This window comes from Erythrolamprus reginae (genome assembly GCF_031021105.1).
Source record: "Erythrolamprus reginae isolate rEryReg1 chromosome 13 unlocalized genomic scaffold, rEryReg1.hap1 SUPER_13_unloc_1, whole genome shotgun sequence".
In the NCBI taxonomy this organism is placed as follows: Eukaryota; Metazoa; Chordata; class Lepidosauria; order Squamata; family Dipsadidae; genus Erythrolamprus; species Erythrolamprus reginae.
In genome coordinates, this window is record NW_027248436.1 from 885879 (window position 1) to 908494 (window position 22616).

General features: G+C 41.3%; 1 protein-coding gene and 1 long non-coding RNA gene across 2 annotated transcripts in view; one reads left to right on the top strand and one right to left on the bottom strand.

The window, feature by feature from the left end:
* The first annotated feature begins 406 nt into the window (after positions 1-406).
* Positions 407-22616, top strand: part of LOC139155130 (vomeronasal type-2 receptor 26-like) — a 42885-nt gene continuing 20675 nt past the window's right edge. The window contains exons 1-3 of the mRNA XM_070730214.1: positions 407-633; positions 1072-1360; positions 12120-12914. Coding sequence (XP_070586315.1) covers positions 407-633; positions 1072-1360; positions 12120-12914 — 1311 coding nt within the window. The remainder of the gene's footprint in view (positions 634-1071; positions 1361-12119; positions 12915-22616) is intronic.
* On the bottom strand, positions 4928-10204 carry LOC139155126 (uncharacterized). The gene is made up of 2 exons (XR_011557029.1): positions 9660-10204; positions 4928-9263 (listed from the first exon to the last, which is right to left on the bottom strand). It is a non-coding gene; the product is annotated as an uncharacterized lncRNA (long non-coding RNA).

A 22616-nucleotide genomic window follows, 5' to 3' on the forward strand; every position in this document is an offset into this window, starting at 1 on the left:
TTCAAGCATGGAGCTCCCAAACCTCTCAATTCTAGATGACTGATTTAGTTCCATCTCTGGCCCTGCCATTAGGTGCCATAGGAGGATTATTTCCCTTTCATTTCTCTCCAGACAATTCCCCAAAGTTGAATCATCCAGGGATCTTTCCTGAGAAGGAGAATTATGATCAAAGATTCATCTCTGCTCTTTGGCTGAAAACTCCAGGGGAGACTTTGGGCAGAGAAATATGGAGTTTGGGGACAGGCAGAGTCTGTGCTCTTGCATGTACGTCTCTCTCCTTTCCTGGTGAAGTTGTATTTTAATCAGGAAAGCAACTAGATCATATTCCACCTTCTGAGAATCCTCTGAATTCTTCTAATTCTTCTTCAGGATCAGGAAGGAGATTGAATGAATTACCCCATGAATTATGGACCTCCTGCTTCTGCTTCTGGTGCTGCTTTTATTCCATCCAGTTTCTGGGAAGCTGAGAAGGAAATGCCTGCTGAGTTTGGAGCACCAGGATAGAAATAAACCACAGAGCTTTTACAGCCCAGGAGACCATCTCATTGGTATAGTCACCAATGAAAAGGAAACATTGCATGTAAAGTTAATTTTCAACATGGCTCCTTCTCTGCAGTTTGTTTTCCGTGATCTGTAAGTCATTCGGGGTTATGGAGCTGAACTCCCTCCATTCTAACACTCTTTTTATTTTCTGTTTTTTCCCCCATTTATTCTTATGTTGGGGAATATGTCTAATTTCCTGAATGATTTTGATTTCCATGACTTCTCTCTTTTGTCTGATTTTGTGAAATAGACTGAAATCCAAAAAGGCTGGAAAAACCTGAATGGGCTGCAGATCATTTTCCTCTCTCTGTTCAATCTTTAATTTATCAGTTGAATAATGAATTTTATTTGAAGTTATGGTGGAATCAGTTGCAGTTGCTGTAGCTCAACCGATTTCCATATTTGTGTAACTAATCATTGCTTTTGGTTCAATGACGGCTTAAGGCTCAGTAGGCTTGTGGAAGATTATATACTGAAAGAAGTATTTTTTATTGCTGTTGATTATAATAACACTTTCTTTTACAATAGGGATGCTGTTAGTTTTTTCTTTGGCTTAAAATTACTTTTCAACATTCAACTGATCAACAAGAATTCCCAGTTCCTGCACAACCTCACACTTGGCTACAATATCCATAACAACTATATGAGCACTTTGTGCACTTCAGATGCCTTGCTGGAGATTCTCTCCACTGGAGAAGCCAATGTCCCCAACTACGGCTGTGGAAGGAAGGACAACCTTCTGGCTCTTCTTGATAAAGCACGAAAGGAAATCTCCATCGAAATGTCAGCATTAGGAGGCACCTACAAAGTCCCACAGGTTTGTGTGTGTTTTTCTCCATCTGATAAAAGTAAGTCGTGGGCAGCGGTGGGCTACGTGCTGGAATGCTAAATTGCGCTCGCCACTGCGGTTCATAAGTCACTTAACCTAAACTAAACAATGTCGTCTGGCGGGCCCCAGGGGAAGAGCCTTCTCTGTGGCGGACCCGTCTGGTGCCACACATTGCTTGTCCACTAAGACTCTAAGATCCCTGTCACAGTTACTGCAGATTTCACCTAGTCTGTAAGTGTACATTTGGTTTTTCTAGCCTAAGTGTAACATCTTACCTTTCTCTACATTGAATTTCATTTTGTTAGATAGGCTAAGGATTCAAGTCTATCTAAATCCATCTGGGTCTTCAGCCTATGATCTGAGCTGTTGACTATTCCTGCCACTTTAGTGTTGTCTTCAAATTTGATGATTTCCCCATTTCTCCCCTCATACGAAATCATTCATGAAGATATTGAAGAGTCCTGGGCATGCATTTCACTGGTCCAATAATTTGGTAATTTTTATCAAAAAAATGAAATAACATTTATTTTTATGTGTTCTTTTAATTTTGCATTAGTCCAGTAAGTTGTTCATATCTAAACTGAATAACAAGAGTTCAAATGTTCATCTTTCTATAGTGTTCTGTGCACAGCCTTCAGAGCAAAACCCCCGACTCAAAAATCCTTTATTTTATGAATAAATCAAACTCTTTATTGATTTAAGCACACAAAATGAAAAGCAGGTTTTAAAAGACTTGGAGAAAGAAGGATTTTCTTTTTGGGAGCTAGATGTCAACAAGGTCTGGGAAAAGTGCCAAACTCGGCCAAATCACCATTCCAATAGATAACAAAGCATAGGACAAGCATCCAGCTGAGAATGAGTGTTATTGAGGCAGAAATCATGGTTTTAAAGCTTCGTTTACCCCCCCCCCCAGTTTCACATCTCTTCCATTGAACGACTTTGAAACTCCACACCCCATTTCCTAAGATCCTTTGACTTTATAATGCCTGGAAGTGACATCACACTGCAAAGAGGCTAAGTCAATACACTAATACCTTTTACTATTTAACTCCTCTTGCCTTCTGAACAATCTCCTATAGTGAAGGTCTATTGTAAGAAAAATTCCCCAGACCAAGAGAATAAAAGCTAAAAACTTTATTAACCACATGATATATATATATATATATATATATATATATATATATATATATATATCTCATAGAAACATTTATCAAACATGACATATATCAAACATAACATAAAGATCCTAAAGATGCCAGCATGATAATATCGTATCATACCAGGACCAATTGAAGTCACGTGAAAAATACCCATGTACCTCAAAAGGTAAAGTACCTAACTTCAAGAATCACCTTTTATAGTATTTTCATGTCTGGTTTACACCCCCTTCCTCCTGTCCATATATGGGGTTGTCTTGCATCCAATTTCATCATAGTTCCTCGGAACTGTCTAGATTAATCCATCAAGTTGTTGTCCTGCTTTTATGAATGTTTCTTGGCCTAAAAAAATAGGATTTCTTCATCTTGATACAGGATGTAAACATGTTTTTGTACATTTTTGCTTTTCTGGCAAGGTCAGCTGTCCAAAAGGTCGGAAGTTTAGTACTCTAATAAGAGTGTTTTGTATCTATCTAGGCCTTAGATGCCTAGATTCTATAGATAATTCTCACAATCCCCCCTCTGGTTTTTTCTAAGAATTTCTTCAAATTCTTAGAATATTTCTATCATAATGTAGACCACCCTATTCATGGGGATATTCATCTTTATGCCAGCGGGCCTTCCATCAGACCAGCGTACATTTGATACAGATACAGACCTTAATACATAACTTAATACAATGCGTATAATAATTCCTATAAATGAGTCTGGCAACCAAGAGGTTGAAGTGTTCCATACTAGATGCAGCATTGTATGATTCTACTCCTAACTGCGGTTTCTTGTGCCGTATCTCTACTTGAATAACTCATCTCTCATGTCTATATCTATATGTCTTTATGGTCACTCTATTTTACATTATAGATTCATTATCTCCCTTTCTATTGCACATGTACAATGCCTCATTCACCTAAGTTGAGTTCTGTAAGGCACACCAGGGACATATACTCAACAAATCGCCATATATTTTTGTATAATACTACTCCTTGTATCTTATTCATGAGTGTGGAATATGTCACCAATTATATATTCTATTCTCCGGGCTTTGATCAAACAACATTTGTAACTATAGGCCACTGAATAAGCCATTATCTTGGTATATGCTTATAATGGGGTACATATACCGTTTCTCCACCTTCTGGGACATGTTTATGTATTGTTCCTTTCACCTCACCTTTCTCTATTGTAATGCCTGCTAATACATGACTATCATGGTATAGTGTAGAATGGTTTTGCTTCCCAATTACCCTTTCACAAATGACCCATTCGTTTACAAAAATGTTACCTCCATAAATGTTAGGTTTGTCTATTGTGCAGGGCTCATCTAATCCAGGTGCAAGAATGCATAAACATGAACATATAAGTCACCAAATAAAAACCCACTTGTCCTAGGGCTTTAGCTTTTTTCCTTTTCCAGCAACTCTATGGATAATTGTGTTCACACCTCTTGCCTATATACTACATACCTATTGGCTGGTAACATATTTCCCTACAATCACCAGGCATATTTTACTCTGTCTATTTAGGGCATTCCAAGTAATTACCCTTGCAAGTTGGATTTTATAATAATCTTGGCTTCTTCAAACGATAGGGGACATATATGCATTATATCTGGATATGTTAATTCCCCTTTTCTTAATGTGTCTCCCATCTCCCTTGTTTAACTTCGTCTCTTTTCATTCACATAGCTTATTGCACAGTTTTGCTAAGGCTACATTGTATAAAATACCAGTTTGGAAGGTGCTTTTGTTTCATGATATAGCAATAATAATTATTCTTCTATAATCCTACACTTCTTATATAAAGGTGTGTAATCTATACCTTTAAAACTATTACTTAAAAATAACTTCCACTTCATAGCTTCATCCCAATCCTTTTTCTTCCACATTTGTACTGTGAATATTTTCCTACTGGCATTCCACTACTGAAAGTGGATCTGAGGCATATTCCAGTTTTCAAATCTGGATCAATTAATGCTAGTGATGATGTTTGTGTATACCAATGATCCTGTCCGGTATGGAAACAGAGCTGCTATCCTGTCACCAGGTGATTAGATAACACAGCCTGTGATCCCATCCCCTTTGTGTACAGTATACCATTCCACAAAGCAATCACCAACTTTATTATCACATTCATGCTGCTATGTATTATGTGTACTAGCCCCCCCCCCCCAGCGTATAGTTGCATGTCATGTGTATATGTGACAGTATTGTATACACTAACACTCTGAATTCAGGGGTTTACATCCACAGATTTCCACAACATAAATGTGACCTATTCAGACATATCCTCTTCTCTATGAGAATGACAATGGCAAAGTAAATCATTCCTACCCAGATTCACAAATCCACCCTCCAAAGTTCCATTTATGTGAAAAAAAAACATTAAAAGGTTTTCAGTCTTTCTTTCTTTCTCTCACTCTCCTTTCGGGAGACACTGATGCACTGACAAAGTCCATTCCTTCATGCATCAGACCCTTCATGTGTGTCCATGGCGTGCACAGTCATCTCAATCATTATCAGTTTTTTCAATGGACATTCCCAAATAAGCTTCCATTTGTGGGTTTCACTCAGGAATCAGTCACCACTCTTAAAATTATGCACTTGTAAATAAGCCACCAGCCCGTCAGACCTTAAACGAGAAAAAATTGGGACAAGTTCTTTTTAGTTGTTTCAGAGAAAATTTAGCATCTCAGTGCATCTCGTTCCAGTATTACACACTTAAATATACATTGCACAATCATTTATACACATAGAAATGCTAAAGGTAAACATTTCAAAGTTGTTATAACTTTATACTGTTTCTGCGATTCAATTTTCTCTCCAGCCTTTGCCAAATATACTCAGACAGAAGGGAATCCTTTTCAGTTCCCTATTCTACTAAATAGACCATAAAACGTGTACCTATATCATTATTAATATACATTATTAATATACATATAATATTCCCATACCAAGGCATATTTGTTTCACTATAATATTTTCTCATCTTAAGTATTTATCATTACAAATGAAAATGCTTTCACCCATCCACTTAAAGGATTCAATTCTTACCCAAATACATATCTCAACTGCTGGCATTTTTAATGTAGTTCACTCAATTCACTGAAATGGCCAGCCAACACGTTACCTACTACAATTAGTCCCCTCATTCCTTTGAATTCAAACAGTACACTGAGATCCAGAAATACCTTTCTCTCCAGATTTTCCAAGTTCACCATTAAAGACCCTTTGGTCCTGGGAATCCAATATTACCAAGTTCACCTTGTGGACCAGCTGGATCAGCTGGGCCAGGGCAACCATCAGGTCCAGTTGAACCAGGAAGACCTAGACCTGGGCTTCCAAATTGTCCTGGAAGACCTCATAGACCCATGAGACCAGGTGCACCAGTGGGGACTAATAGCACTACCTAAACCTTGTACCATCTTATTTGCCATAAGACCCTGGGATAACCACAAGATCCAGAATCTCCTAAAGGACATATTGAACCACAAAAACCTTAAGTCCCCGTTTAACCAGGTTCACCAGGCTCGCCTAGAGGTTCCTGGTCAACAGGAAAACCAAGTAATCAAAAAAACCCCCCAGCAACACCACTAGGGCCAGCAGGGCCGACTACTAATAGCATCAGCTTGTCCTGGGGTACCTTCTTCACCAGGTACACCAGAGTTACTTTTGTTAACTACAGTATCAGGTTATTCATCCCAACCACTGTATTCCCTTATTTATGTTATTCCAATATCCATGTTTTAATATATACACTCATTCACACTCAATCAAAAACAAACGTTCTTTTACAGTGAATGGAAAACAGTTATGCATCCTTTCATGCACATGTCCAACAGACAATCATATTTCTCACACTAAGTTAAATTATTAGTTGTCCTTCTTCTTCCCTACTGCCTCCTTTACAGAACCTCATCTTTTCTCAATAATCCATATCTTATACAGGCATTTCTTATAATCAATCACACTGATCATTCAGCTTTATTTAAGAAACCTCTGCTTATCACCCACCTTTTAATACTACCACTGTTTGTTAAATCTCATCTATCCAATTTTGTTACATTTGTAAAGCACCCCCTTTCACAAAACCTTCCCCTTTTACCTACTAGCAGCTAAACAACATTAAACAGACACCCTACGGGTCTATCCTAATCCATTCAAATGCCTTCAGCCTCTAACACCGTCACCACAGGAAATCATCAATCCAAAACTATCAAAACTACCTGTCTTCTAAATCACAACAGGTTTATCTAATGTAGCTACACACTTTTTATTACATTCTGTAGCTAACCCAACATTTACTACCACAAACAACCCAAATACCAACACTACTATTATAACAGCCAGAGTTGGAAGGGACCTCAAAGGTCATCTAATCCAACCCCCTTCCTCAGAAAACATCTCTCTACCACATCATAAAAATGACAATCTCCTTTTACAACAGGCAAACCGCTCCACTATGTAATCGCTGGCTGCACTCCAGCATCCTCGTACGTATCATCCCACATCATATCTTCTAACAGTCTTCACATAGGAGTATTTTCTTCATCAATAAACAATATAAAACACGGAACCACAATCCCAAACATATGTATAAACACCACTTATACCATGCTGTACAAAACAACTACACTTCCCTGCATTCTCTCAGATTACAAACCACAGAGAGAAAATAATGTGTAAAAGGAAAAGAATGTTGCACAATCAACATTCATACACTCATAAACAACTTTCTCTTCCCTTAAAACAGAGCCAAATCCAGAAATACGTCACCATACAGTGCAAATATCTATTGTCACAGAACCAATTTATCTAAATCACATGAGCTTCTCAGCTGTATTCAATGATGCCACAGATTTAATCCAGAAAGCAAGTATCTATCATCGAATCCTACTCAATTGTGAAACTTTTTCCTAAAATGTTTATCTTCCTTATGAGCATTGTAAAATTCAGCAACAATTGTCACAGCAGCAATTAAACATTTTCATTTCATAACACCACAAGACTCCCTACCAGTACTTTATCTCATTTATCAAATAGGTGTTCAATTCATAGTTCATAATCAAAGCTTTTTACAATAAAATATGATTCCCCTCATCTGAAACCTCAAGATATCCTTCAAAATCTCCCAGCTAGCAATTTTCTTATGGGCATACAATAAGAGACTATTACCTCCAACAGATATAAAAGGCAATTGTTAAAGAAAATCTGATTCCTGCTATGTATCTTGACTAGGTTGTTTTAGAGATACAGTGTTAGCTTTTCCTTTAACTTAATAAGTAATTACTAGTAACTTAGTAGGCTTGACATTCCATCTCAGTTCACTGATTCAAACCAAGATAAACACTTATATCAGAAAACATGAAAATAGTCAGTTATTTTCCTCAATACTGAACTCCAGTTCATCATATGTAAAACATACACACTACTATACATGAAAGAAACCTTTCATACCCACATCTATACACTAATCTTGGAATTTACCAACACGGAATTCCCTTCAACTGCCAAATAAAGCCATCAAAAACCTTTATAGCTTCTTTCTCATCCTCACCCTCCTAATATACATAACAAATAAACTTAACAACTCAGCCACAGAACTGCAAACCTTTCACCTGTGTATTAAACACATGCCATCTATCCCAATACAATAATCAAATTCTCCGCTCTCTCAAATAACGAATATTCACAAATCCCCTAATCTCCAGCTGCTTATAGACCAAGCCTGATGTAATACAGTAATTCTCCTTCAAACCTACTGCACCAAACTATCCCAGGAACAACAATATCCCATCAACAATTATAAACTTACTTCCTCAAAAAGAAAACACAGCCTGTCAACCCACTTAACTTCAAGACAGCCTCACATTCTCACATTCCTTGTCTTAAATTACACATACAGTCTTAACTCCAATTCATCAAACAAAAAAACCTTAGTAATTACCATCTGCTCACCTGAAACATCTATCTTCGATTATTAATCACATTTATCAAAAGCTCTATTTCTCAAGAATTCAAGAATTTCAGTTAGACTTCCCTACACCTCTTGCAATAATCTTTTCGCTCTACCAGCAATCTAACTATAACCATATGTATTACACCTTCTTAAATAATACCAGCAAAAGGACAAAATACTACATAGCACAGCTGCTATCACCCTATAAAGGCACCGTTCCGCTCTTCAACGTACAACTTACCAGCAGCCTACATCCCTTGTCAGAGAGGGGGGGAAAGAAAAAGAAAGAAGAAAAACAAAACAAAACACAAACCTCCACTGCAGCATCCGCTGTCAGTTTTAAGTAGACGAAACCCATTCCTAGCATACGCTATGTCTTAAGTTTAAAGTAAATACCCATATATTTTTGTTCCATAATAAAACCCCTGTGTCATTATGACGTAGACGTTCACCCTGAAGTGAAACATAAGCAAGCCGATATTCAACTATGTAAATATCTACTCTGATCCCTTTAAAACTTCTACTCAATGGTGTCACCACCCAAAATGTGTTTTAAATTAGCTCTCGTGCACAAGAACCCAGCACAAATATAGAGACATTTCTCTCACATGCTCTGCGTGCCCACATGTATTCAATCATGCCACTACATATCACCAACCCAGGATCAGACCCCTTGGCCACCTTTACTCACCAAGGACGCTTGCTTTCGCCGGCAGCTGCAACTTTTCCCAGGAAACCTCATATTCTCCTGGCCTCTTGGTTCGAAAAGAAGCTAATTCCTGGACATGGAAGCAAGAGAAAACCAGCCACTAGAAAAAACTCCAGTAAGGACACCCTGCCAGGTTTCTCCCATCCTCCATCCAGGAAAAAAGTTCTCGTGCCCCACGTTGGGCGCCAATTTGTAAGAAAAATTCCCCAGACCAAGAGAATAAAAGCTAAAAACTTTATTAACCACATGATTTTATATATATATATATATATATATATATATATATATATATATATATATATATATATCTCATAGAAACATTTATCAAAAATGACATATATCAAACATAACATAAAAATCCTAAAGATGCCAGCATGATAATATCGTATCATACCAGGACCAATTGAAGTCACGTGAAAAATACCTGTGTACCTCAAAAGGCAAAGTACCTAACTTCAAGAATCACCTTTTATAGTATTTTCATGTCTGGTTTACACCCCCTTCCTCCTGTCCATATATGGGGTTGTCTTGCATCCAATTTCATCATAGTTCCTCGGAACTCTCTAGATTAATCCATCAAGTTGTTGTCCTGCTTTTATGAATGTTTCTTGGCCTAAAAAAATAGGATTTCTTCATCTTGATACAGGATGTAAACATGTTTTTGTACATTTTTGATTTTCTGGCAAGGTCCGTTGTCCAAAAGGTTAGAAGTTTAGTACTCTAATAAGAGTGTTTTGTATCTATCTAGGCCTTAGATGCCTAGATTCTATAGATATTTCTCACATCTATCTACTCTCATGTCTCCCTCATCCTTCGTACTCACAACACTTGATAAGCATATATCCTTCTTCTCATGGCTCCATTGAGCCCAAACCTCCCTCTCAAACAAAGGCTTCAGTCAGGGCCAACAGGCTGAGCTCCGCTTTGAGGGCAATCCATTTGCTCCATCATATTTATGTTTATTGAATTAAATGCTGTACTAGTCTCTAGAAAGCCAGCAAACCTTGTTTTACCTCACTGATATAAATTAGATATTTCAAGACCAATTTGAGCCAATATATGATTATTAACTTATGCATTCTTCTGCAAGGAATGCTTTTTTTTAAGTTTAACTAAGACGATCATGGCATAGATTTTAACTACAATATCTGCTAGTCCATTTGGTCTATAATTGCTAGTATTTTTATTCCTCATTTCTGATACATAAAATGCTACTATTGCCAACTTCAATATGGATGGATAGGGCAAATCTTGTCTTCTAAAATGAAGATACCAATAGAGGCCCCAACAACCAGGGATATTTTTTGATCAGTTAAATAGTTGATAGAATGTCTTCTCCATTGATAGAATGTATTGCTTACATTTCAGGCCTTTTATGATTAATCTCAACATGAACATAATGGGCTTAAACATTGACATTTTTGTTAATATGGAGAAAAGTAGCTCCTGAATTCCATGGGGAAGAGATGATTGCATCTATTGCTCACTCACCACTTACTTTTACCAGATAGAGAAAAACACACACAAACCTGTGGGACTTTGTAGGTACCTACTAAAGTTGACATCTGGATGGAGATTCCCTTGTCAGCTTCATCAAGAAGAGCCAGAAGGTTCTCCTTCCTTCCACAGCCTAGGCATCTGACGTGCGGAAAGTGTTAAAGTAGTTGTCATGGACATTGTAGCCAAGTGTGAGGTTGTGCAGGACCTGGGAATTCTTGTTGATCAGTTGAATGTTGAAAATGAATGCTAAGCCATGTGAAAAATCATCAACATCCCTATTGTAAAAAGAAGTGTTATTATAATCAACAACTAATACTTCTTTTACTATATAATCTCCACAAGCCTACTGAGCCTTAAGCCAGCATTAAACCAAAAGCAAAGATTAATTACAGAAATATCGAAACAACTACAATTGATTCCACCACTACTTTAAACAAAATTCATTTTTAAGGGATAAATTAAAGATTGAACAGAGAGAGAAAAATAATGAATCAAGTGCAAAAGTTGTGGTCTTTGGGAAATGGCATGGTAAACACAGTTGTTCAGTCAATAGAGTGTGTAACACCTTTCCTTACCTGGGGTTATTTTCTCTGAGACTGAATCTGGGACCCTCATCATCAAAGGAGCTCATTTAGAGAAAGGGCCTGAGTGAAAGTGATGCTTAAATGAAAACCTCATAGCTCTCCAGCTTCCTCAGCCCCAATTATCAAAGTATCAGAGGCCAAGGTTTCCCCCATGTTCTTACATCCATCTGATGTCTGGGGCTTCAGAGAGAAATCACTAGCAGAACCAACCCAATCACAGCCTCTGAGGAGTATCTTGGGGTGAGTAAAAGGACTCCAGCTGCTGCCCTCACAGTTGTATTGGGAATTTAAACAATTTCTGCTTTGTCTAAATTGAGAAAATATGGATATCATCATAAAATTTAATCTACGGATACTGACAGACTCCAAAAACAGACAAGTTCAATTAAAGAGAAATCTTGAATTATACAACTGACAAATCGTATTAGGAACTGAGGTCTGCCTGTTTCTTGTATAATTAGAGAAGAAGCTAAAAAGAGCCCTTCAAAAAAAAAAATCTGGGATACAGAAACAGAAAAAGATGCATCAATCCTCAAAAAATATAATAGGCCCTTTATTGGAATATAATACTTTAGTCAGCATTTCAATATGTTGATCTAATTATGGTAATTTGAAGAGGTGATACAGTAATATTATTCACATTGTTTATAGTTTTAAAAATGTGTTATTTTTCATTTTTATTATACAATCTTACTAATATTCTGTCTTTAATATTTTTAAATGATATCTAATTACAAATTGTTTTAATATATTCATGAGAACCAAGTTGGATTTATTAAAATCTAATGTTTTGGATTTGATCTGACCCCAAATATGACACAGCATTTTCATTGCTTTTTCAGGTCAGTTATTTAACTGCTTCAGATGCTCTGAGTGATAAAAGCAAATTCCCCTTTTTCCACTCGATGCGTCCCAAAGAAGGGTTCCACTACCCAGCCATTGTCCAACTGCTCCTCCATTTCAGATGGACCCTGATTGGCCTCTTTGCTTCAGACACAGAGAAGGGAGAGAATTTCATGAGGACTTTCCCTCCTGTGCTTGTTAGGAATGGAATTTGTGTGGTTATAACACAACAATTCTCAACAATTGAACCTACAGCCTCCCTCAGGGATGCCCTCTCTAAGTGGAGACAAGTCAATGTCTTTGTGCACTTCATGGAACTTGAGTCCCTTTTGGACAGAATTCTTCCTTTCCATGAAACATTTCTGCACTTGCCAGGACTCATTGAAGGGAAAGTCTGGATCCTCACAAATATTAAATGGCAGTTTTTGGACAAGCACAGATTTCTCAAATTCATCCATAGTATTTTGAGCTTTGTTGATCTGTTCAAAAAAAGCCCAAAAGATGAAGCCTTTGTACAGATTGCCTTGGTGAAAGAAAAGTTTCAAGATCATTATTTTCTCTGTTCTCTTTCAAAAAACGTCTTTTCTGTCAAAGGCCGCAGAAGATGCACCCAGAAAGCCCCACTGGACACCCAGGGGAAAAGGAACGCGAGGTGGATCTATAATGACTATGACTATTACAGCTTCATGAAGACTCTGGCCCAGGCCTTGAATGCTGCCTATTCCTCCAGATTGAGGAGGAGAAGGAAGGAGGGAGAAAAGAGGTTGGGGTCTCCAAGGCTGCAGCCATGGCAGGTAGGTGGTCTTTATGTAGATCCATGAATCTTAGATCCTTTGGAGGAGGAACCCAGGGGAGAAGGAGGGGAACCACCTCAGCATATCTGTCCATTTTAATTACTCATGGAATAATGGTTCCAACGTGGGGAGGTTCCTTATATTTTTACTCAATGTCACTCATATCAAGACGTGCCTCCCCTGGCCCCTCCCAGCCATTCCTTGTCACACTCAGCCTTAATTAATATACAGTTCTGCAAAAATGTTCCCCTTTTCCCAACATTACATACTCTAGATGTCCTTTCATGGACCCCTGAAAGGAGGAAATGGCTCCCATGCTTTGCCCAAGAGTGTGAGAGGCAACAGGCTCTTAAGGGGCTGCCAGAAAGAAGGGGGGGCAATGTATTTTCCAAAGCACCAGAAGGCCAAACAAGAAGCAATGGATGGAAACGGAAGAAAGAGAGGAGCCACCTAAAACTAAGGAAACATTTCCTGACAGTGAGAACCAATAGAGGTGCAGAAATATTTCGGTCATAATTTCACAGATAAAATTGCCATTTGTGGAATCCAACTTCCATGTTCAAAACAGTCATTAGTGTTATGGCTGATATGGCTGATTATGGAATGGAATAGCATATTATGCTGGACTCATGCAACATGATGTACAGAATAAACACAGCCATATTTATGCTCGGGACTATAAACACTGAATGCACATAAATCCCTGAAAAATATGTGGTAGCCTTGGGCAAAAGAAAGGCAGTAAAATCACTCTATGTGTAAAATAGTATAAAATATTAACACATGATAAATAATGGAACAATTAAAAATAATAGCAGAGTTTCTCCTCTCTCTCTCTCTCTTTCTTTCCCTTTCTTATTTATCCCTCCCTTCCTCCCTTCCATCTTTCCCTCCTTTCCTCCCTCTCTCCCTCCTTCCTTCTATCATTTTCCTGCCTCCCTCCCTTCTTTCCCTCCCTCTCTCCCCTCCTTCCTCTTTTTCATTTCTTTTTCTTTCTTTCTCTGTCCCCCTTCTTTCTTTCTTCACATCCCCCCCACACAGACACCCAAACTTCCCCTTCCTCCCTCCCTCCCTCCTTCCCTTCTGTTCTGGTTCAAGCTGGTCAGATGATATTTGAATAATTTACTTTTAATGTTCAAACAGTAACACTTATTTTTTATTTGTCTACTACAATACATCTGTCTATAAGCTTTCACTCGAAGCCTGTTCTCGCATTTCAATGTCTTCCTCACTAAAATCCTCTTCATCTAAATCAGGTAAATTGACAGGTTCCATTTCACCTTCCCTCTCTGAATCGGAGCATTCTAACAGCTGACTTCCTTCCCTCCTTCCTTCCTTCCCTCCCTCCCTCCCTCCTTCCTTCCTTCTTCCTTCCTTCCTTCTTTTTCTTCCCTCCCTCCCTTCCTCCGTTGTTCCTTCCTTCCTTCTTTTTCTTTCCTCCCTCCATTCTTCCTTCCTTCCCTCCTTCCTTCCTTCCTTCTTTTTCTTCCCTTCCTCCCTCCATTATTCCTTCCTTCCTTCTCTCCTTCCTTCCTTCCTTTCTTTATCCCCTCAGCAAAGCAGTGGAAGTGATGTGTCGGTGCCTGGAGGCTGTTAAGGTCTGGATGGGTGTCAACAGGCTCAAACTCAACCCTGACAAGACGGAGTAGTTGTGGGTTTTTCCTCCAAAGGACAATTCCATCTATCTGTCCATTACCCTTGGGGGGGGCAGTTATTGACCCCCTCAGAGAGGATCTGCAACTTGGGCGTCCTCCTCGATCCACAGCTAACTAGAGCACCATCTTTCAGCTGTGGCGAGGAGGGCGTTTACCCAGGTCTGCCTGGAGCACCAGTTGTGGCCCTATTTGGACAGGGAGTCATTGCTCACAATCACTAATGCCCTCATAACCTCAAGGCTCGACTATTGCAATGCTCTCTACATGGGGCTACCTTTGAAAAGTGTTCGGAAACTTCAGATTGTGCAGAATGCAGCTGCGAGAACAGTCATGGGCTGCCCCAGGTATGCCCATGTTACACCAACACTCCGCAGTCTGCATTGGTTGCCGATCAATTTCCGGTCATAATTCAAAGTGTTGGTTATGACCTATAAAGCCCTTCATGGCATCGGACCAGAATATCTCTGAGACCGCCTTCTGCTGCACGAATCCCAGCGACCGATTAGGTCCCACAGAGTGGGCCTTCTCCGGATCCCGTCAACTAAACAATGTCGGTTGGCGGGCCGCAGGGGAAGAGCCTTCTCTGTGGTGGCCCCAACTCTCTGGAACCAGCTCCCCCTGAGATTATAACTGCCCCTACCCTCCTTGCCTTTCTCAAACTCACCTTTGTCGTCAAGCATGGGGGAACTGAGATATCTCCCCCGGGCCTGTATAATTTATGTATGGTATGTTTGTAGGTATGTCTGCTAAAAATGGGTTTTTTAAACTATTTTAAATTTTAAATTGTAAATTATTAGATTTGTCAGGAATTGTTTTTATTGTATTGTGAGCTGCCCCGAGTCTACGGAGAGGGGCGGCATACAAATCTGATAAATAAATAAATAGATGATAGATAGATAGATAGATAGATAGATAGATAGATAGATAGATAGACAGACAGACAGATAGATAGATAAAATAAAAAAAAATTAAAATAAATAAATAAAATAAAATAAAATAATAAAATAAAATAAATGCAGACCCTAACAGCTTCCAGGCACCGGCACATCACTTCCACTGCTTCGTTGACTGGACATGGGGTAGAGATGTACAACTGGGTATCATCAGCATACTGATGATACCTCACCCCATGCCCTTGGATGATCTCGCCAGTGGTTTCATGTAGATATTAAATAGCAGGGTGAGAGGATTGACCCCTGAGGCACCCCACAAGGGAGAAGCCTAGAGGTCGACCTCTGACCCCCCACTAACACCGACTGCAACTGACTGGAGAGGTAGGAGGAGAACCACTGGAGAACAGTGCCTCCCACTCCCAACTCCTCCAGCCGATGCAGAAGGATATCATGGTCGATGGTATCGAAAGCCGCTGAGAGATCGGGAAGCACCAGGACAGAGGATAAACCCCTGTCCCGGGCCCACCAGAGATCATCCATCAACGCAACCAAAGCAGTTTCCGTGCTGTAGCTGGGCCTGAATCCTGACTGTTGATGGCCTAGATAATCGGCTTCTTCCAAGGACCGCTGGAGCTGGAGCGCCACCACCTTCTCAATAACCTTCCCCATAAAGGGAAGGTTGGAGACTGGGTGATAGTTGTTAAGAATGGCTGGGAAGGCTTCTTGAGGAGGGGGTGCACAAATGCCTCCTTGTAGGGAGCCATAAAGGACCCCCTCCCCAATGAAGCATTGACAATCTCCTGGACCCAGTTCCGTGTCACCTCCCTGCTGGCTGAAACCAGCCAGGAGGGACACGGACCCAGTAAGCAGGTGGTGGAGCTCACAGCTCCAATGGCCTTGTCCATTTCATCTGGTGTCACCAGATCAAACTCTTCCCAGACAGATGGACAAGTACGGGTCCCAGTCACCTCGACTGACTCGTTGTCAGTCAACTCTGATATCCAATCAGAGTCAAGGTCCACTGGGATTCGAGCGACTTTATCAGCAAAAAATGTGTTAAAATCCTTGGCATTACTCTGCAAGGGCTCCCCAACTCCCCCTAGTTAAGAAGGGAGTGGGTCACCCTAAACAGAGTGGCTGGGCAAGATTCCGCTGATGCAATCAAGGTGGCATGATACGTGCATCTTGCTGCCTTGAGCGCCACTTTGTAAGTCTTAATATGAGCTCTTACAAGTATTCTATCGGATTCGGACTTACTCTTCCTCCATCTCTTCTCTAGACATCTCTTCTGCCGTTTCAACTCCTGGAACTCCTCGTTGAACCATGGAGCTATACAGGATCTAGTGCCTTGGAGAGGTTGCAATGGCACAATCCAGTCAAGAGCCTCTGCTGAAGCCTTGTTCCAGGCCTCAGCGAGAGACTCTGCCGAACTGTGGATGTCTGGAATAACCCCAAGTGCCCTCTGAAAGCCTTCTGGGTCCATCAGACATCTGGGGCAGAACCACCTAGTCAGTTCTGCCTCCCTGTGGGGAAGGATTGGAGCCAGGAAGTCAAGCCACAATGGAAAATGGTCTGACCATGACAACGGCAACACTTCTAAGACCCTGCTCAATTGCTCAGAGAGGAATACCATGTCGGCTGCGTGGCCCCCCTGAGTCGGACCCTGTACTACTTGAGTCAGATCAATGGCTGTCATGGTGGCCATGAACTCCTGCGCTAGTCCAGAGGTTTCACCGAGCGACGGTAGGTTAAAATCCCCCAAGACAATAAGTCTGGGGAATCCTACCGCCAGCCTGGCTACCTCCTCAAACAGCACAGGGAGGACTGTTGACACGCATCTGGGAGGCAGGTATGTGAGAAACAAGCCCACCTGAACTCCTAAATCCAACTTCACCAGGAGGGACTCACAACCCGCAATCTCTGGAGCAACGAGTCTACGCAGGCAAAGACTCTCCCTGGCTATAATAGCCACTCCTCCCCCCCCTTCCCTGGGGTCGAGGCTGATGCCATATCTGAAATCTGGCTGGGCATTTTTCAGAGAGAGGAACTCCTTCCTTTGGGCCCAGCCAGGTCTGTCACACATGCCAGGTTGGCCTCCTCATCCAGGATCAAATCCTGGATGAGGAGAGCTTTATTTACCACTGACCTGGCATTGAGTAGCAGCAGCCTGAGTCCAGGGCCAGAATTACATTCATCACCAGTACCCTGGGTTGAGCTCAGGAAGCCGGAACATGGGATCGCTATTAAGCAGCGATCCTTCCTTCCCCTGGAACGGCTAGCTCCGTGGTTCTCACTATATCTGCCTCTCCCCAGCAGATATTCTGACCCTCGGCCACCCCAGAGATAGGTGCCCCCTCCCCTCCTGCCTCTCCAACATCAGGTGTGCCAAGTATATCATTCATACCATATCTATTCCCTTCATCCACACCATAGTCCCACCCACCCCACCCATCCCACCCACCCCATTCAATCCATTCATTGCAGTAATCATAAGCATCCATCCTTAAACCCTCCCAATAATTAATTAAAAATATAGATTAATTAATTAGCTAATGGAATATAGACAGAACAATTATATTAAAATCCAATCCCGCTAATCAATTAAATTTTTTAAATATATTTTTAATTGGTTTTGTACATAAAAGTTACATAAACAAACATAAAACAGTGCACAGTGCATGTGCCCATCACCCGACTGACAATACCACCACCACCAATTGCGGGGGGTTCAAATATTTACTAGTTTATTTTTTAAAATTTCCTTAGCTCTACTTTGCATTTGTTATTATTAAAAGAGTGATTGGAGTTTATTTTTCAGATTTTCGTCACAGATTCTACTCAGCATGTAACCTTTCACCTTATTCCATCATGCCATCAGCTTCTACAGTTTATTTTCATCAAAGTTGTTTAAGCTTATTTCCATGATTTCAAAATGAATGTGGTCCACTATGTACCAGTACCATGTACCGACGAAGCCTCCTGCTGAACGTTCAGGCGAGAGGATCTCCATGGTGGGCGGCCTCGGAGGCTACAGCAATGCAGTGCAAAAGAAGGACCAGCTTCAATGGACCAACAGCTGGTCCTTCTCAGCACTGTGTTGCTGTAGCCTCCGAGGCTGCCCACCACGGAGATCCCCTCGCCTGAATGGAGGTGGCGGCGGCAGCCTCGGAAGCTGCAGCAATGCAATGCCGAGAAGGACCGGCTGTTGTCCCTTTAAGCTGCCGCCGCCATCGCCAACGTTCGGGCGAAAGGATCTCCGCGGTGGGTGGCGGTGGTGGCAGCTTCAAGGGACCAACAGCCGGTCCTTCTCGGGGCTGCGTTGCTGTAGCCTCCAAGGCTGCCCACTGCGGAGATCCCCTCGCCCTTATGGAGGCGGTGGTGGCAGCCTCAGAGGCTGCAGCAACGCAGCGCCGAGAAGGACTGGCTGTTGGTCTCTTGTAGCTGCCGCCACCTCCATTTGGGCGAGGGGGTCTCTGTGGGGTGTCTGAAGCCACCACCCACCGCGGAGATCCCTTCATCCGAACAGAGGCTGCAGTGGCAGTGGTGGATTCGAAGCTGTCCCCGGGTCGTCGTAACGACGAAACGTCATACGTCACATGAGTCTCCGGAGAGGGGCGGCATACAAATCCAATAGATAGATAGATAGATAGATAGATAGATAGATAGATAGATAGATAGATAGATAGATAAATAAGATGCTCATGGGAAGATAAGGCCATTGGTGAGGGGTGGGGCAAGGGATAGGGCAAGAGGCGGGGCTTAATTCAACCACTCCATGCACCAGATACTTTGCATTGGTGGGCCATGTCCAGCCCACGGGCCACAGTTTGTGGACCCTTGTATTAGAAGCCCCTGCCTACTTCAGACAACACCACTTCAGACAAACATCTTAAGAACTTCCAGTATGGGACTATAAGATGCACCTGTACATAAGACGCACATAGATTTCAAGGAGGTAAATAAGAAAAAAAAGGTTTCGCCCTCCCTCAGCCCCCAGGATCACTTTGCAGACCTCCCAAGCCCTCTACACACCTGTCTTCACATGGGGCAGGGCTTAGGAAATGTAATGGTATCTGGGAATGACTTTAGGGATGAGGAGAAGAGAAGCTGCCTAGGGAAGGATCAGATAAGAGGGGAGAATCCTGCAGCTGCATAATGGGAGAGAAAGAAACTCAGAAAGGATCCTGGCTAAGTTTTCAGGCTGAAATAAGAGTTGGTGGGAGATTTGTTCTTTCAGATTTGCAACATTTTGTTAATGTCGCATTACCATCAGGTAGAATTAGCACATCTGGAGGTGTTTTCCATCAGGATGACCATGGAGAAGATTAACCTGACACCTTTCTTCTTGATAAACCCCTATGCTTTCTGTGAGTCTACCTGTGGTTTCTAAAGAGTTTATGAATCATCTTTTTTTCTCTCTCTGTTCATTTTATTTGTCATCTTCTCTAGAATGTTCCCTTTAATTCTTTAATTTAATTCTCATATACAGTAATTGACCAATTGTGTCAATTATATTTTCTCTATATTTTGTCAGTATATGATTGCCCATTTTTCCCTCAATTTTTTTCATTCACTTTTGAAGATAGTGGCAGTATTATTTAACCATATTTGGAGATGAGATAATTATAGAATAAAGATTCAATGTGGGATAAGAAACAATGTTTTCTGTATTTCAAATTCCTGGATGTTCCCATTCTAGTTTCATCCCTTTCTGGAGAAGAATGAATTTTGGAATATTTCAGACTATGAACTGTTCTTGGACCAAAATGGAGAGATAAAAGCAGATCTATACCTTGACAGCTTCTTGGTTTTCCCCAAGAATTATCCCAGGAGAGTGACTCTGGCGTATTTTGTAAGACAGAGACTTTCCATCGACCAAGATGCTCTTTCACAGCTAAAGTTGCTCAATAAGGTGGGAGACATTTTGCTGTCTTTTCTCGGTTTCCCAAAGCCTGAGCTCCCATTTCAAGTGAGGAAAGCCTAGAGCAGTGATGGCAACCATATGGCACGAGTGCCACCAGCGGCATGTAGAGCCATATCTACTGGCACGCGAGCTGTTGCCCTAGCTCAGCTCCAACATACATGTGTGTGCCAGCCAGCGATTTTTGGCTTGCACAGAAGCTCTGGGAGACATTTTTGGATTCCAAAGAGCCTCCAGGGGAATTGGGGAGGACATTTTTACCTTCTCCCGGCTCCAGGGAAGCCTTTGGTGCCTGGGTAGGGCAAAACGTCTGCGCCCACCAGAAGTTGGTAAACAGGACATTTCCGGTCTCCAGAGGGCCTTTGGGAGGAGGGGGAAGCTGTTTTTGCCCTTCCCAGGCATTACATTATGGATGTGGGCATTCGCGCATGCACAATAGTAAGTGCGCACACTCTTTCGGCACCTAAGGGGGAAAAGGTTCACCATCCCTGCCCTAGAGTCTCCAGGGTGGTTGGCCTTCCATACCAGTTGGTGTCATTTAATGGAAGTTCTCAAACAGACAGGACTTAAGTGGAGCAGCTTTGCCATGTTTGATGGAAATCTTTCAAGATCTTACTGGTCAGAGGTTTCTTTCTTCATCACAGTTTTAGTCTATATTAAAAAAAAACTGAATGAAATAAAAGTTTCCTAAACTTTTACAATAAACTTTATTCTCAGTTTTAATATGAAGATATCATCATATGTAAATCATTTTTCTGCAATTCCATTTCTTCAGACTTTATTAAATAGAAAGTACTTTATAATAATGTTAAATTCCAAAAGCAAAAGGATTAAATGAAGAATCCACTGGTTGTTATACCTCCTGCATCTGTTTAGAAGAAGTCAGAGATTTCATGTTTACTTTGGTGAAGACCAGAGGCTAATTGTCTCCTGCCATTTTTACCTACATTTTCTATAGATGGAGAGTCCTAACATATTTCCTAACACAATCTTTTTTTTCCTGCTCAGTCCCTGCCTGAGTCCAAATGTGTGGAAAGTTGTCATCCTGGATTTGTCAAGAGGGCTCAAGAAGGAGAGCCAGTTTGCTGCTACGACTGTGTTCCTTGTCCGGAGGGGACCTTCTCCACTCAGGAAGGTGGGTGACACTGAGGAAAATGGGAGGCTTGGTGGAGCTGGATCCATCCAGAACCTTTTCATGAAAGTACAAGTTAAAAGGCAGATTGGAGCAAATCTTGATTCCCCCCCCTCATTTGTAACCTACACAATCTCTTATCTAAAAGGAAGTAAATCAAAAAGACTTTGAAGGATGACTGGGAAGAGATGGGAGGAGGGGGTGGAAGACTGGACACGCTTTACTAACAGCAGAGGAAATATCTCTTCTGCTTTTTACTTTGTATAAGTCCTGCTAAGTTTACCTTTCTAGGAACATCTGAGATCTTTGAAACTTGATGAATTCTTTCAGGTCAACCTTCTGAAAGACTTTGCAATTCACTCTATATTGGCCTCCCCTTGAGGATCACGGAGAAGGTCCATAATGTAGTGTTGTGGATGGTAATGGGAGGAATTCATTACATAAATACTCTGCCAGTCATATAGATCAATTGAAAAATCAATATAGAGCAGTAAGGGAGCTTAGAGGTCTTCTAATTCAGCCCCCTGCTCAAACAGGAGAACCTGTACCAGTGATGGTGAACTTTTTCAGCACAAAGTGCCCAAACCAGAACATGCAGATGCACGAGCATTGGAAACTCAAAGACTAGCTGGCCAGCATGCACATGCCTGTGTTGGCCATTTTTCAGGCCATTTTCTGGCTAGTTTTCAGGTCATTGGTCTCTTTCTTTTGGCTGTTTTCTGGACCATTTTTCAGGCTGTTTTCAGGCTGTTTCCCAGTGCTCCAGTGCCTGCAAAGACTGGCATGTGCACTGAAAATCAGAAGAGCTGCTTGCAGTGGCCCATTGCTCACAGTGAGGGCTCTGCATGCCCATCTCTGGTACCCAGGCCATAGTTTGCCATCACAGACCTATATAATTTCAGACAAGTGACTCTCCAGTCTCTTCTTTAAAACCTCCAATATTGAAGAACACAAAACCTCTGGAGGCCAGCTGTTCCACTGATTAATTGTTCTCACTGATAGAAAGTTTCTCCTTAATTCCATATTGCTTCCAGGTATTACAGGATACTGTAGGCATCCTCCAAGTCCCATAGATTAACTGCCATGGGGCAGGACTCCGGA